This window comes from Polypterus senegalus, chromosome 18, assembly GCF_016835505.1.
Source record: "Polypterus senegalus isolate Bchr_013 chromosome 18, ASM1683550v1, whole genome shotgun sequence".
Taxonomy (NCBI): domain Eukaryota; kingdom Metazoa; phylum Chordata; class Cladistia; order Polypteriformes; family Polypteridae; genus Polypterus; species Polypterus senegalus.
The window spans coordinates 37,571,679-37,589,179 of NC_053171.1; the positions used below are offsets into that span (position 1 = coordinate 37,571,679).

The following is a 17,501-nucleotide window of genomic DNA, read 5'->3' on the forward strand; positions in this document are numbered from 1 at the left end:
GTTTCTTTTCCTGCCATTTATGAAGAGGTCCTACATTGTTTTATTGGCAAGATTGATGATATTAGATCTCTCATCTTACCTCATTCTAGTGATTCAACTATTATTCCCATGTGCTTGGTTGTTTTCACACAATTCCAGGAGTTATCTCTCTGACCTATGAGAGGTAATTTTAGACCTGAAACCATCAACCGGTGCTTTGGAAATTATCCATCCATCCATCCATTTTCTAGCTCGCTGAATCCGAATAGGGTCACGGGGGTCTGCCGGTGCCAATCCTGAAATTATTAGCCATAAAGCCGGAAATTATGCCACCTTGAATTCTGCAGGAGACTTTTGATACATGTCATTGGAATATTTTTTCAATAATAAATTGCTATTCAGTGTCAGGTGTTGTGCCATCCAGCTTTAAAACTGCAGTTGTTCAGCCTCTCCATAAAAACCCAATCTTGACCCTTCAATTTTGAAAAATTTCCTTTCAATTTACTCAAAGTTACGTTTTCTGGCTAAAATCTTAGAAAATGCAGTTCTCTCTCAGCTCTTGTTTAAAAAAAAAACACTGGATCTTTAAAAAAATGTTTTATAAATGCTGGATGGCTAATAACTTCCTTCAGTTAAATGAGAATAAGACAGAGGTGTTGCTTTAGGTCCTCCTGTTTCCATCAGTTGCCTTGCCAATATTCTTGGCCTTCTGTCCCCGACTATTAAAACATATGTTAAAAAAACCTGGGGGTGATTTTTGATTCTTCACTATTTTTCGACAGATGGATAAATGCTGTGGTCATAGGTAATTTCTATCATTTCAGAAACATAGTCAAAATCAAGCACTTCTTGTCTGCCAAAGACCTGGAGATTATTATCCATGATTTTGTCTTCAGTATGTTGGATTATTGTAATTCTATTTATCTTTGAGTAAGTCAGGCTTCCCTATCTCGTCTTCAGCTAGATCAAAATTCAGCTTTCAGGTTGTTAACAAGTTCCCTTTTGGTCTCTCCTCATCGGCTCCCTGTCATGTTCAGAATAATGCTTAAAGTTCTACTTTTTGTTTTTAAAGCACTAAATAATCTGGCTCCTACATATATTTCATATCTCCTCATCCAGTATTCTTCCTCCAGGGCACTTAGATCATCTTTCCATTTTTTCTTTTCAGTGCCACGTTCTTGTGTCAAAGGGAACAGTAACTGAGCTTTTTCAGTGGCTGCTGTATTGGCCCACTTCAAGCACTGGGTACGTCGCAAGCCATGAGCGATAGTATGCCTTGGTCAGTTTAAAAGCTTGCACAACTCAGTAAAGGGGTCCCACATTGACAGAACATGGAGGAGGTGGCCACTGTGAGAAGTTCACAATATTATTTCATTTCACTTGTTCTTTTCTGTGCAATGCTTTAAAAATTCAACTCATTGCTTAGTACATGTAAAAGTGCAGCCTATAAATGTCAATGCTGTATGTAATTCGTTAAAGGAAACCATGATTCAGTGTATATTGCTTTTGATCTAAACCCTCTAAAACTTTGTAACGAAACAAGATTACAGGTCAGATCTGACTGAAACTGCCATTTCTACAGGATGTACCATTTAAAACCCAAATTTCCATTATCCTTACTAATTACCTGTATGGATTCAAAAGAATATAGTTTCCTTTAAAATTGTATTTTGCAATAGTCATCAACGGCAAGTCACTAAGAAAAGCTACATCTGATTTATGAAAAGAATGTTTTACTCATGTGTAATTGTATGCACCATGTTCAAGAGAAACAAGCTGTACAATTGTATATAGAAAAGTACTCGGTTTAGATGTATTTATATAAATTCAAATAAAAACACATTATCTGAATTTTATATAACACCTTCAATAGAGTGCACCATAACAAATAACAGAGAAAACAAAAGTCAAACATTACTCCTGTGGACTGTTTCCACAAATCTAAACAGTTTTCAAAGCTTGCATTTAGGTTTTACCCACTTGTTTTCTTTTCCAAACTGCAATCCAAATGAAATAGTGAATTATTCAAAGGTTATTTTAACTGATTTTTCTGATACTTTTATCCATCATTATAGTAAGGTTGTTTACATGAAGGCGGCATGATGGAGCAGTGGTAGCGCTGCTGCCTCGCAGTTAGGAGACCCGGGTTCGTTTCCCGAGTCCTCCCTGCGTGAAGTTTGCATGTTCTCCCTGCGTCTGTGTGCGTTTCCTCTGGGTTCTCTGGTTTCCTCCCACAGTCCAAAGACATGCAGGTTAGGTGGATTAGTGATCCTAAATTGTCCCTAGTGTGTGCTTGGTGTGTGTGTGCACGCCCTGCCCAGGGTTTGTTTCTTGCCTTGTGCCCTGTGTTGGCAGACCCCCGTGACCCTGTAGTTAGGATGTAGCGGGTTGGATAATGGATGGATGGATGTTTACATAAATCTGTTCCATGACCGTAAAATAATGACAACTTAATTGGCTAATTTGGTGTGAAACACTGAATCATTGGTTTAAACTGATCTTGTAATCTTCTTGTGTGCAGTCCAGAGTTTAGGTGGACTATGCCAAATTTATGTAATCTTGTATTGATTTTTGAGTGGCATATTCAAATAATCATTATCTTCGCTACCACAAAGTCCAGAATCCTTGGTTCAAATCTTGACACTGTTGTTGTCTGTAAGAAATTGTACTTGTTCTCATAGTGTCTGTGTTGAAATTTACACTATTCAGTTTTGTCCCAAATCCTTAGGACTTGCTTGTTAGTTTGATGGATATCTCCAAACTGATACGGCATGTGAAAGAATACCCTTTTGATGGAGCTGGCCAATCTAGTGTTGGTTTCTTCCTTGCGCCCAATGCTTCTGGTGTAGGCCTTTTTTTTATATTCCATCTCATCCTTCTGTATTTATATAATTATGAGCCATGAAGTACATTTTCCTAATATCCAGTACTGAACCTGTATTTGGTGCACACCACATGCCTTCATATACTTTTAAATGACCCCTTAAGCATTCTAATAAGAAATGCTGAGGCACAGTATTTCCTCAGAATACATTTAAAGTTTAATGTAATCCTGTTATGGAGCTAGAGATCTGACAGACAACAAAAGGAGAGTCTTTGTGTATTTGAACAATTTTCAGTTTACCAGTTGTTATTCGGCCACTATGTCTTCTGAACAGTTTCTCTCTTCCAGGCTATTTTTCTGTTCTTCTCTGGTTCTGTTCCATCTTTGCCAAAAGTGCAGAGTGTGCTGCACACTTGTGACAGGACATGTGCTTAACAGCTGTGGCGGCTTGGCTCCTGAGGGGTATTTCAGCGGCTGTTTTTCTTTCATATGTGAGTGCAGTCAAACATAGGAAATGTATGAGAGCTAGAGTCTTGCTAATGTGTTCTTTTAACGACAGGAACGCGTGCATGTCCTCCCATCACCAAAAACTTGCTTTTCAGAATTTAGTCCATAAAAAGGCTTGTATTTAAAATTTCCACTTTTAGTTGACAAGGATCAATTTACTTTATTTTTTTTTACTTTCTGAAGCAGTCAAAAACAGAAAAGGAAATTTTTGAAATTGCAAATAACAAAATCTTTCTTGTTTAGAGGTGTATCTTAGGGTGGAAAACTAAATGCACAAGGGTAAATCAAAAAGTAAAAGCAATTTGAAAATGACACTGTAACTGCAATCACTGGCACTTGCAGAGCCCTCTCCGCTATGCAAGAAGGTAGAAGGTAGAGAGAGACACAAAACATCACATTCACAATGCTTTATGGGTAGTTCGAACACACACAGCATATCGCTCTGCCATTAATCTAGTTGAAGTCAAGGTCAGATGTACCTGGATGCTGTGGCATTGCACCATTGTTGAGCAATGTACCATAGTGAGATTAATTTTGGTCAGAGGAAGTGAAATCTGCTGATGATTTGAACATATGTTGGATTGATATCTGTCCTTGCAGAGCTGATGGTTTATCCAGAGTAATGTATGAACCCTCTCCCAGAATTTCTTGCAGGGTACAGCCTAGGACACATCCTGGACAGCACAACTTAGTCAGTTCATTGGGCTTAAGCACCCTGCTTCCACTTATATGGGTACAAATGTAGAATGAATAAATTAGATAAATACGCGATTTGGTGTGACCATGAGTGTGTTTTGTGATAGACTTACTCTGTCTTGAAATTAACCCACTGTTTGCAGTATAGGCTCTGCCCTTGTTAATATGACCTGGATTAAACAGGTACAAAAAAGGATAAATATGTGGATGTAATGAAATATTAAAATTCTCTGTGATTTTTTTTTCTCAGTTACTGTTTGAGAGAATTTCAGTAAAAACCCTAAAGCCAATGTTCCTGTTGTATAACCAGTTTTACACTACCAAGACACTTTAAGATTTGTATTATTTAAGTTACTTTAGAACTACATTAATTTAAAGGTAACTTGAAGACAAGAACAAACCAATCAGGACTTTGTTTTTTCTGTGTATGAAGGTCAAGGAAATGATTCACAACACAGTTTATTTTGTAACAAGTTAGTGTGGATGCAGCTGCCCCATGACCCTGCTCTGAATTTGCTGGTTAGGATAATGTAAGAATGGATGAGATACTGTCATATATATTGAGACAGTTAGACAGCATCTAGATATTTCATTTATTTACTGTTATGTTGTTATACAAATAAACATTTTTAATGTAACTCCTTCATAATGTTTTTAATTTAATTAATTAATGTTCTTAATTGTTAATGCATGGGCAGCACAGTGGTACAGTGGTAGCGCATGGAGTTTGCATGTTCTCCCCGTGTTTGCGTGGGTTTCCTCCGGGTGCTCTGATTTTCCTCCCATATCCAAAGACATGCAGGTTAGGTGCATTGGTGATTCTAAATTGTCCCTAGTGTGTGCTTGGTGTGTGGGTGTGTGTGTGTCCTGCGGTGGGCTGGTGCCCTGCCCGGGGTTTGTTTCCTGCCTTGCGCCCTGTGTTGGCTGGGGCTGGCTCCAGCAGACCCCCGTGACCATGTAGTTAGGATATTGCGGGTTGGATAATGGATGGATGGATTGTTAATGTTAAGATTTGGCCACTGAGTTGTTACCATACATGTTTGGATGAGTTTTTAAGCTCAACTGAACAGATATTGTTTTCATTGCAAACCCATGCATCAGCCCATGTCAGTTATATCTCAGAAATGTTACACAGTGAGTGTAAAAGATCTGATAAATGCCAACATCTATAACATTCGAGGATATAAGAGACTCTGAGGAATGTAAAGTGGGATCTAATAAACATTCCTGTATTCACCTGGTAGCACTGCGATCACTGCCACTTGAAGAGCTCCGTTAAGCCCTGTCAGTAGTGCTGCTCATCTTAAAATGAGAAGGGCGAAAGGGTAAATATTCGGAGTGAGGGTATAAGTTACTACTTTGTCTGGAGATGGAACGAAGATAAAAGTAAGGTGGTAAAGATTCAGACCTGCCTCATATAATAAGAAATGTTCTTTTGCTTTCATGTAAGTTGTTTGTACTGTTACAGTTAGGTCCATAAATATTTGGACAGAGACAACTTTTTTCTAATTTTGGTTCTGTACATTGCAGTTGAAGTGCAGACTTTCAGCTTTAATTCAGTGGGTTGAACAAAAAGATTGCATAAAAATGTGAGGCAACTAAAGCATTTTCTTAACACAATCCCTTTATTTCAGGGGCTCAAAAGTAACTGGACAATTGACTCAAAAAATATTTCTTAGGCAGGTGTGGTCAAGTCCGTCGTTATGTCATTATCAAGTAAGGAGATAAAAGGCTTGGGGTTGATTTGAGGTGTGGTGCTTGCATGTGGAAGATTTTGATGTGAACAGACAACATGCGGTCAAAAGAGCTCTCCATGCAGGTGAAAGAAGCCGTCCTTAAGCTGCGAAAACAGAAAAAACCCATCCAAGAAATTGCTACAATATTACGAGTGGCAAAATCTACAGTTTGGTACATCCTGAGAAAGAAAGCAAGCGCTGGTGAACTCAGCAACGCAAAAAGACCTGGAATTTCACGGAAGACAACAGTGGTGGATGATCGCAGAATAATTTCCATGGTGAAGAAAAACCCCTTCACAACAGCCAACCAAGTGAACAACACTCTCCAGGGGGTAGGCGTATCGATATCCAAGTCTACCATAAAGAGAAGACTGCAGGAAAGTAAATACAGAGGGTGCACTGCAAGGTGCAAGCCACTCACAAACCTCAAGAATAGAAAGGCTAGATTGGACTTTGCTAAAGAACATCTAAAAAAGCCAGCACAGTTCTGGAAAATCATTCTTTGGACAGATGAAACCAAGATCAACCTCTACCAGAAGGATGGCAAGAAAAAAGTGTGGAGAAGGCATGGAGCAGCTCATTATCCAAAGCAAACCACATCATCTGTAAAACACGGTGGAGGCAGTGTTATGGCTTGGGCGTGCATGGCTGCCAGTGGCACTGGGACACTAGTGTTTATTGATGATGTGACACAGGACAGGAGCAGCCGAATGAATTCTGAGGTGTTCAGAGACATTCTGTCTGCTCAAATCCAGCTAAATGCAGTCAAATTGATTGGGCGGCGTTTCATGATACAGATGGTCAATGACCCAAATTATACAGCCAAAGCAACCCAGGAGTTTATTAAAGCAAAGAAGTGGGACATTCTTGAATGGCCAAGTCAGTCACTTGATCTTAACCCAATTGAGCGTGCATCTCACTTGAAGACTAAACTTTGGACAGAAAGGCCCACAAACAAACAGCAACTGAAAGCCGCTGCAGTAAAGGCCTGTAAGAGCATTAAAAAGGAGGAAACTCACCATCTGGTGATGTCCATGAGTTCAAGACTTCAGGCTGTCATTGCCAGCAAAGGGTTTTCAACCAAGTATTAGAAATTAACATTTTATTTCCAGTTATTTAATTTATCCAATTACTTTTGAGCCTCTGAAATAAAAGGATTGTGTTAAAAAAATTCTTTAGTTGCCTCACATTTGTATGCAATCTTTTTGTTCAACCCACTGAATTAAAGCTGAAAGTCTGCACTTCAACTGCATCTGAGTTGTTTCATTTCAAATTCATTGTGGTAATGTACAGAACCAAAATTAGAAAAAAGTTGTCTCTGTCCAAATATTTATGGACCTAACTGTACAGTATATCTCAAAAATACTTATGTCAGGTTCATGTACTGTGATATTTTGGGTTTTGAAGAGAATGGGCTTACACCTCTTATTGCAGATACTGTATTGTTTTAAAGCTGGATGAGTATAGTCAAACTGAGCGGAAAAAGCAGTAGAAGATTTGGACATTTATCTGAAACAGCAATGGTGCAATGTTGAAAAAGGGAGAACAGTACAATTAAAACTAAAATGTCTGATTAAGACAAAGAAATGCAGATTGAATTCGTCCATGTCTTTGCCTAAGATGGTAAGTTGTTTCATCCTGACTCAGCAACAGAAATGATTCACTCCGTACCAGTATTGTTTTATTATTGCTCTTCTTCTTCTTCTTCTTCTTCTTCTTCTTCTTCTTCTTCTTATTATTATTATTATTATTATTATTATTATTATTATTATTATTATTATTAAGGCCCTGGGGCCTTAGCTGCCTTGAAAGCTTGCATTTGTAATCTATTTAGTTAGCAAATAAAAGGTGTCATTTCACCATACTTTCCCTTGCTTATTGTGTCACACAACCACACTCACTCACACTCAGCCAATGTACATTTGCTAGTCAGTCTGACAGCAAGTCTTTGGATTACTGGTGAAACCGTTGTCTATGGAGGTAATACTCATAAATGCAAGGAGAACATGTACATCTACATTAAAAACACAAACACAAGGTATTAAGCCTAGTAAAAATGGCCATAGTAAAGAGTCTTAAGCACCTATCTAGTTGACACATGTCAAATCAGGACAGAGTTGCCAATGTATATAATATGCTTTTCATTTTGAAACCAAAACATCTCTTGAAAACTATCAAGACACTTGAAGTATGTGCAGACCAAACCCCACACACACAATGACTAGGGTTAGGAAGCACATACATGTACTTAGAGCTCTAAGGCAGGAATGCTAAACATTGTGACACCATACTACCTAAAGTTAGCCTGAAAAATTTTCAAACATACTTTATACAGTAAAAGAACTAAAATATATATGGTTTTACCATTCTTAAAATGTCTATTATCTAAATTCTAATGATTGTGTTTACTTATGCCACCAAAATGTAATTATTAGTAACACTGGACACTCGGCAAAGTAAAATTTTGAAAACTGATTTATTCATAATCTAAATATTCTTGTTGATGTCAGACAGGTTCTACCACAGATTTCACCTTTTATCTACTTTATGAATCTATCCATTACCAAAACCATTTATTCTTGTTTACGGTTGCAGGTGACAGAGCCTAACAGTTGGCTTAGGCACAAGGCAGACATGAACCAATCAGCCATTTCACAGTTGCTAATTAATTTGGCATGCACGTTTTTGAGATGTTGGTGGAAAACCTTTGACTTAATTGCTTCTGGATTTATCATTTTCACATATGTGGTGATTTTTCTTTCTCGTTTTTAACTTTGTGGCTCTGTTTTTAATTAAAATACCTCAATGTTCAGATTAAGAAACATAATATAGTCTGCAATAGAGTTTAACATTCACAAGCAAGTAGGCATTTGGAGAAATATATTAATGGTTTTTCTTGAGCTTGTATTATGCATTCTTTCCTCTTTTCAGAAACTCTATTCTTGCTTATGAGAAAGAAGCTGTTGTGTAATTCAATACAGAGGCCAGAACAAACATAAAGTGTTCTCAGTCTGAGTCTGGGTTCTCTGGGGATAATAAATAGAAAATAATTGAACAGTCATAATGTAAATATTGAGCTGAAACTGTCGAACTAAAATGAGAAAGACAGCATTGTAAAAGAGGTTCTGCTTCTTTCCCTTTACATTGACAAACAGGGTGCTGCTTACAGCCATTATCAAGTGTATTTTGTGGTACTACAAACTAAGGTAGCTATCCAGCACAAGCAGACATATCACATTTAGTAATAATGCTGAAATGAGTCTAAGGGTGTAAAGATGTAGAAGTGTTAACAACTGTGTCACTGTGCTCCCCATAGTTAAATTCAGGATTGTTTAAATAGAACTGTTATTTCTATTTTCTAAGTAGTTGGAACAAATTTAAACGCAAGAGGTTGATTAGATAGATAGATACTTTATTAATCCCAAGGGGAAATTCACACTGATTACACTGAGTACTGAAGGGAGAATTTTGAGAAGACACTTTCTAACTAACACAATTGACGTACTGATGTTTTGTGTAACTCAAATAACTTTATTCTGAAAAGTTAGATCAATGGGGACAAAACAAATAAAAAAAGTCACACATTAAAATAAGAGCTAAATTCCGTTTGGTGACTGGTGGCAGCTTTTAATAATTTCTTTAAAATAATCAGAAACTGGACAGGTGTGTGTTCAGGGAATAGTGCTTGATTAAAACAGGGATTTAACCGAGCCTCTTAAACGGCTTAATGTGTATTGCCAGAAGATATAAAGATCTAGCTGAATTTAGTGAGAGTTTTATAGACTGTAATGTCTTTATAAATTAATTTATGAACATTTAGTCTAAAATGTCTCAATTCTCATTCTAAATACAACATTTTTTCATTACAATTGTATACTATTGAGCAATATTTGAGAAAGTTAACTTCTTGTTATAGGAAATAGGTCATCAAGCACAGAGTTTATTTAGTGACACAGAATGCAATTTAATGCACTGTCTAGTAGGAAATATAATCTAATCTATACTGTAAATAATATTAAAGTTGCATTTACTCTGTTTGGATTGAAGGTTTTGAGATTTAAAAGACAAAATTCTGTTGCTGCAAGACAAGTGGTTATTGTAGTTTTAAAGGACAATATATGTTACAGTATGTAAAATTGTACTAAATTTTATTTCAATACCTTTAAAGCAAATTGGTGTTTGTGCAGGTCTGGATAGAAAATTCATAAGCTGATTACTATTTTAAAACTTGAGTGAGGAGCGCTTTGCTGTAACTGTTACTGGTTTAAGTGTAAATAATAGTAAAATCACCAAATGGTAGTGGCAGAGCATTAAATTGGAAGATGTAATTGAAATAAGAATCATTCTTATTTTGTAAAGTACCTATACATATAAGGAATTTATTTTGGTGTGTTTGGTATAAAGAAAGTACCACTTTTCATAGTAACTTACATTCAATGTAAATTCAAAACAACACATGTTTAGACAGGGTTAACATTAGTGCAGAATTCCTAAACATTCAGTACAGGCAAGTGATGTTTATTTATGTAAAGGCAAAGTTAATGGGTGACCCTTGATGGTACTAAAGTGATAATCTGTTATTTATTAGCATTACTGAGCATTACGTAACACAGCAGTGAGAGAGGCAGGGTTCAGCAATATAACTGCTCCAGGAAGAAAACTGATAACTGTTCTAAGAAAAAAAAATGTTATGTACTAGACAGTTTTGGGATTTTGGGAAATAGAGGCATTGTCCAGATGAAAGCTTATAAAATGAATGTTGACTATCATGGGTGTGGGATTAGCAACATTTTTTCTACTTGCTAGATTTTCAAGGCAGGTAGGGCAGCAGCTGATGAATTTCTCTGCAGGGAAGATGACCTGTTGTAGTTTGCTCTGGGAGTAAGCAGATACTGTGCTGTACCTAAGAATTCAAGAATACCCTGCTCTGTAAGCCTGGACCAATATTGATTTGGTGACGTCATATTTTAAACAGACCGATAAACTACTGTACATTGTGTGCTGTGCTTTCCTGGTTAAGCTAATTATTGGATTATCAAATTAGTGTTAGTGATTGTGTTTCCCAAGAATTTAAATGTTCTTTGGCACACAAACTGTTGCCTTGTTTATTCCAACATGGTACGTGGAAGGCCTCTTTTATATAATTGTCCAAGGCCATTTCCACAGTTTTGACTGATTTGAGCTGTTTGCTATGATAACAGATGTTTCACCTCACTGCTGTACATTTACGCACTTCTTACTTGCCATCGGTGATGAGACCAGTATGGTTGGTATCATCTGGAAGCTTAACTAATTTGAATGATGTGTCTATGGAAGTGCAGTCATTGGTGTATTGGAAGAATAACACATGAAACATCACAAAGCTCTTTGAAGAGCAGATACTTAAAATGTGAGAGTCTGAGACATCAGGGCCCATCCATACATTTTGTTAGTGATGCACTGAAGAACAGAGGATGCAATATTTTATTAAGCAAGTTTGAAATGAAGAATTTCTGATATCATTATATTGAAGGCTGAACTGAAATTTACAAACAGAATCCTGGCAGATGCAGTCCAGATGCTGCAGTTGACCTTTGAACAGTCGCATTTGAATTCAAACTAAAGCGAGCCCTGGTATGGACTAATGATAGATTTCAGGTAATATTATAACTGAAAAGTCAGATGCAAGTGTGAAAGCTCTATTGTCAAGTCCATTTATCTTATCTTTATTTGACAATGCAAATTTGGGTCGGAGTGGTGGCTCTGAGGCTAAGGATCTGCACTGGTATCCCGAAGGTTGCCGTTTCAAATCCCCATCACTGCCAAAAGAGATCCTACTCAGCTGGGCCCTTGAGCAAGGCCCTTAACCTTCAATTGTTCCAGGGGTGCTGTACAATGGCTGACCCTGCACTCTGACATTAGGTATGCCTAACAAAACTAACGAATCCCTAATATGAGAAATTGTATAAAAAAATAGTGGATGATTTGATTCGGTTCAGATCAGTAAACATTGGGACATGCTGGTCAGCACAGTGCTTCAGAGTAGTCAAAGAGACAGCACCAGAACCAAGTGCTTTCCTTATATTCTGCTTCCTGAAAAGCCTGCAGATATCTTGCTTCTGAGGGGTGTAAACCTATCAGGAGAGTACAAGATATGAAGAGGCTGATGGTTGTTAAGTGACATTCTGGATGGTTGGAGATAAGAACTGGGCTCATTGGACAAGTGGCAGTGTAAAGGAAGGTCTTTAATGTTTTTTGTTTATAAAATCTGCAGTAAAACTCACTCAACTCATTTAGGGATGATGAATTAGCAGTTGAAGAGGGGGTTTATTTTTGTTGTTTGTAATTGTTTTCAAGTACTCGTCCTTTTATACATGTGTTATTTTTTTGCAGACTTAATAGCTTGTTATGTTTTATTATGGCCATTGGAAAATCTCCTTGTTGGCTCACCTTTATGTCTCCTCCTTAGCTCTACGCATACCCTCTAAGGTCTTTGGTAAGCCATGGTTTTTCATTGTTGCATTTGGCAAATGTCTTTCTGGGAATGCAGATCTCCTTTTAAAAGAAAATGTAGGAGGTGAGAGATATGATAGATCAAAACATGCATCTTTAAAAAAAAACTTCCTAGTTAGTAGTGTCCAGGCAGTCTTTGGCATTCTCAGGAGTTTCAGATGTCCCACACCAGGTATTTGTTTTAACTGGTTTATCTGTGTTAATTTTTTATTTGTAGATGGGTAAGAAATGAACCATAATGTAATCAGATTTATTCTGCTTTCTGTCCAGTTTTTCAGTTAACTGACTTCTTGTATTCTCCTGTAATGATATACAGGGAATTGGAAGTTTAATTCTTAAGTACTGTAATCTGTTGTTATAAGAGTTTCTGTGCAGGGTCTGCAATTCCAAGAGGGTTAATATCAGCTCAGACCAGAATAATGCATACAAATTGGTAGGTTAATGAAAGAGTTTACAGTTTATAAACAGAGTTTGCAGTATAAGACAACAGTATTCGAGGAGGAATGTGACATAATTGCACTCATCATAATTAAAAAAAAAGCTAATGTGAAATAATAGTCCACATTAATTTTAGGAAGAGACAGAATCTTATAGAAAAAAATACTCAAGGAAGTACCATTTAAAATCTGTCTTCTAAAGTGGATGAGAGGGCCCACTAATTATTGTAGCCATCTCTGGTGCATACTTTGTTTATCCATGCTACAGGTCCTAATATGATTTAATGAATTGTCAGGCATCAGCTCAGTAGGTAAATCACATGTTTGCATGTAGAAATTAACATTTAAAGTGCCTCAAATATAAATCAATTCTTATGTAGTTAATGTGGTATGTTTCTTTCCATTGTACTGACATATGACAAATTTGTTTGACAAAATTAACAACTGAAGAGCAATGATAAACAGTGCGGCTGCTCCTCCCTGTTGCATAAAGTACATTACGTTTTGAAAACTCATAAATAATAGTCATTATTAGTGGCTGAGCAGTAACTAAACACACTAGTAAAAGCAGTTAAGACTGCCAGTACAAATTCTTTTAGTTTTTATATCTTGATTAATTAATTCATTTATTGTACAAACTTACGTTTACCAGTGCGCTGGAACCTGTTCTCACAGGAACTCACATTAAACAGGGCAGCAGCCAGCCTCAGGCAACATTCACTGAAATAGACACATTTAATCATACAGTGCAAATACATTTATCCTGTAAAACTTTTATACAGTAGATAATTACTATCCAATCTAATCTCTCATATCAACATAGATGATTAATACAACCTCACAAAAAAGATTGGTAAAGTAAAGTGGTTGAAACTTAACCCTATTCCTATTAAACATATAAGCTGAAAGTACAGTATTAATGCTCAGATTCTGCACTGTATTAGAAGTATGTTGTAAGTGCTATGCACAGTAACTTTATGTATTGAGTATTCCAGCCAAGCAGATTGTATGCAAGAATATTTATGAACAAGTTTTTGATTATTATTAAGTGTTTTCTTTTGGTGTTTTTGATGCCTACTTTCAAAAGAGTGGCCTCCCCATTTTTCAAGCTGGATTATATATGAATGATATGAAGAATCATATCAAGACAAACACCATCTCTATAAGCTCCTCTGTATATGTTCTGTGAAGCATGATTCAAAACTTCTCATAGAGAAACCAAAAGTAGTCATTAAAAATTGTTAGAAAAAATTGTTGTAGTCTTCTATGGTGGGTAGAACCAATAGAAGTAATTGTTGATCAAGTGGTAAAACGATCAACAATCTGGGCAAAACTAAAGAACACAGCTCCTGGACAGTGCATAAGACACAAGTCTATTGCAGAGTACACTCACACCGTCATCAAGAGAGGAGCAGCAAATCCTATTACGTACACAACTGTGCCTGATGCTTTGTTATGCTGCTTTTAAATATAGATGAGTGAAGGCAAGGCTGGTAGCAAATGCATTCCTGGGCACCAAAGGTTAACACAGTGTTACATGCCTGTGCTATGACTGATACTAAGAATATATTAGATACTACAGAATGCAAAGTGAGGAAATCTCACATCAAATTAAATACAATTACTATATAATAAGGTTTTGGCTGTTTTTTTAATAATGTTCATTTGTGTAGCAAATAATGAATTTTTTTGTGTTAACAAAACATAAGTAATATTACTTTAGAAACTAACTGTGATCTGCAAATCAGGTATAATAAATTGTTTTCCTATTAAATACAATACAATCATGTTATACATTTTAATACAATTCTATTTATTATGACCCAGGTGAGTGTTGATCTGCTGCATTTTGGTTGGTTTGGTTCAGCCAAGTAAGAATTTTTCCATACTTTGTACACATTACATGTGCTATTTTTTTTCTGGCAAGTCTCTATCATTACTTATACTTAATGTATATACTGGATATTGTAGTAATTGTGCATCATATTTCAAATGACCTATTTTGCAATCTACATTCATCTCACTTGCCTGCAATCTAAAATTGAAAAGAGTACAGAAACTTTCATTTGTCCTGGTATCATGTTTCTAGAGGGCCTTCTAGGCAAGCTAAAAGAATTTACGCATTCCCTGTGCCATCTGAACTTGGGCTCTCAGAACGAATATCACTATTCAAATAGAATTTGAATCTGTATGAAACAAATCCTTTTCAAAGGATTGTAAAAGAATTGACTTTTTATTTTTAACCCTCACACTTATTTTGTCATTGTGTTACACCATACATGCTATGCTGCAGTTTTCCAGTTATATAAACTATAGATGGACACTGAGTTAATTTCTTTTTCACCTTTGGACTAGAAAGGCACATAGCGGAGTGGAGGGCTAGAGGGAGGAGATGGGGTATGGGGACTAAAGTAATGAGTGTGTGAACCTGTTTAGGTAATCAAGAGCGATTTTTTTTTTTTTTTTGTTAGGCTTCATATATGTATCACGGGCATGTGAAGTGTCACTGTTTCACTTTTCATTTTGATCATGTTGCTTTCCAAGCATGGAAAATCCTATTTTGTGAAGGGGCATGTTTACAAGTTTTCATACATCAGTATAGAAATTATGAGCACTACATGCCTTAGAGAGCAAAAAAGCAAAAATATTAATAATAATGAAGCATACAAAAGACACATTAAGAACAAATGTACACGTAGCAGCACTTATAACTTTTAACATATGTTCAAATATATTTGAATATTTGCTTTTTTTCATTTTTGTATTTGAACCCTTCTTGTGTAATTTGACAGCCCTAATCTGAACAATATGATAATTATTGAAAGCATGTTTTTGTCTTCTTTGAATATTTGAACTTTTTTTTTTTAAACACATCAACAAAAATACCTTAAAATGTAAATATTGTTTTCTCTGCAGTTGGGGGTTGCACTTGGCTTCTTGATTCCTCCAGTCTTGGTTCCAAATGAGGAAGACATGGATAAACTTGCTCGACACATTAGTGTCATGTTCTATGGAACTGCTGCTATTGCAACCCTGCTCTTTATTCTTGTGATTATTGGTAAGATACTTCTATCTTTACAATCAAAAGTGCATTACACATTGTGAGGTATCAGCAAGGTATGTAATATGCCCTCAGTCTGTAGAGCTAATCTGTGATGATGTTGATGCAAATTCATTTTTGCACTGTAATTCAAAAGCCTGACTGCATGGTTCATTTAAACATTTTGAAGCTAGAGTGACTTTAGATGCCACATTAAGTGGAAATGAGAGCGGAGTACACTTTTAAATGTTAGGGAAAACAATTTTATTATTATATGATGGTAAACCTAACTACAATAAAAATATCTTTAACATTTTAATGAAATTTGAGCCATACATTCATCAGTCTGATGCTGCCATTGCTATAAAAAGTCTCTTGCTATCAAAACTACCTCTTTTAAGTTGATACTATTTTTCCATACTAATGTTTCATCCCACAGCTTGTAGCCACATTTTTCCCTTTATTCGGCTAGTTTAAAAAAACACAGAAGACTTGTGCTAGTGCGAGGAGACATAATTTTTTTTGTCATTGCTTAAAGGCAGGTTTAAGATCTTGAAGTAACATGTATACATTGTTGAACAATCTAAGCTCTGTGTATACATCAATCAAGAAAATGGAAAATTAAGAAAGGTGACGTCGCAATTGTATTAAGGGAAAAGAACTCATAGCATAAATTTGTCAAAGACCAAAAACTAAATGGATGGACGAGCATTGAGGATGACAGTGTAGCAACCGTATAGCAAGACAGGAAGCACCAAGACACTAAAGAGTTGGACCTTCGTCCTTTTACATAAATATCGGGAGTGCCACCCACCCCTTTCCAGTGACCTCATGACCCTCCCCCCCATATGCTCTCGCAATCCGTCTACTGACTTCATAGGAAGAGTCACCAGATACATGCATGTCACTGCCAAGGTAAGTAAATCTCTCGACAAGGTTGACACTCTCTCCGCAGACAGACACACTGCTGATGGCTGTGCCTAAGAGGTCATTAAAGGCCTGGATCTTGGTTTTTTCCAGGACACTCGCAAGCCCAGACACTCCAACGTCTCACTCTCTCGCGCGCCATGATCAGAGCCTCCATTGACTCCATGAAGATCACAGCATTATTAGCAAAGCCAAGATCTGTGAATCTTTCTTCACTAACAGCTGCCCAATAGCCACTGGACCCCACGACCTTGCCCAACACCCAGTCCATACAAGCATTGAACAGAGTAGAAGCAAAAACACACTCCTGATGAACTCCAGAATGAACTGGGAAAAACACAGAGGTTCTTCCTCCACTCTGCACAACACTCACAGTACCAGTGTACAGGCCGCTAATGATATCCAGCAACCTCGAGGTGATCCTGTGAACCCACTGGACGTCCCATGGGGCAGCTCGATCAACTGAGTCAAAACACTTTACGAAAATCACCAATGGCTACAAAGAAACTCTGCCGACATTCACATTTGCGCTCCATGAGAACCCTCAGTGTCAGGATGTGGTCGATGGTAGACTTTTTAGGTGTAAAACCAGTCTGTTCCAGTCACTGGTAGGTGAGCAAGTGATCACGGATCCTATTGAGGATGACCCTAGCAAGGACCTTACCCGGCACCGAGAGTAGTGTTAACCCCCTGTAGTTGCTGCAATCCAGGTGATCACCCTTCCCTTTCCAGATAGGGACAAGTCCCATTTTCCAGTCATTTGGGATGATGCCAGTCTCCAAAATGGAAGCAAAGATTTCTTGCAATGCCAGGAGGACAGCCTTACCAACAGCCTGGAGAAGTTCACCCCGGATACCACAGAT

The 17,501-nt window shown here is 37.1% G+C and overlaps 1 protein-coding gene across 2 annotated transcripts in view; it reads left to right on the forward strand.

The window, feature by feature from the left end:
* Nucleotides 1–17,501, forward strand: part of flvcr2a (FLVCR heme transporter 2a) — a 76,370-nt gene that overhangs the window by 17,092 nt on the left and 41,777 nt on the right. For both annotated transcript variants that reach the window (XM_039741317.1, XM_039741318.1), the window contains exon 2: nucleotides 15,588–15,729. In XM_039741317.1, the coding sequence (XP_039597251.1) occupies nucleotides 15,588–15,729 (142 nt within the window). The remainder of the gene's footprint in view (nucleotides 1–15,587; nucleotides 15,730–17,501) is intronic.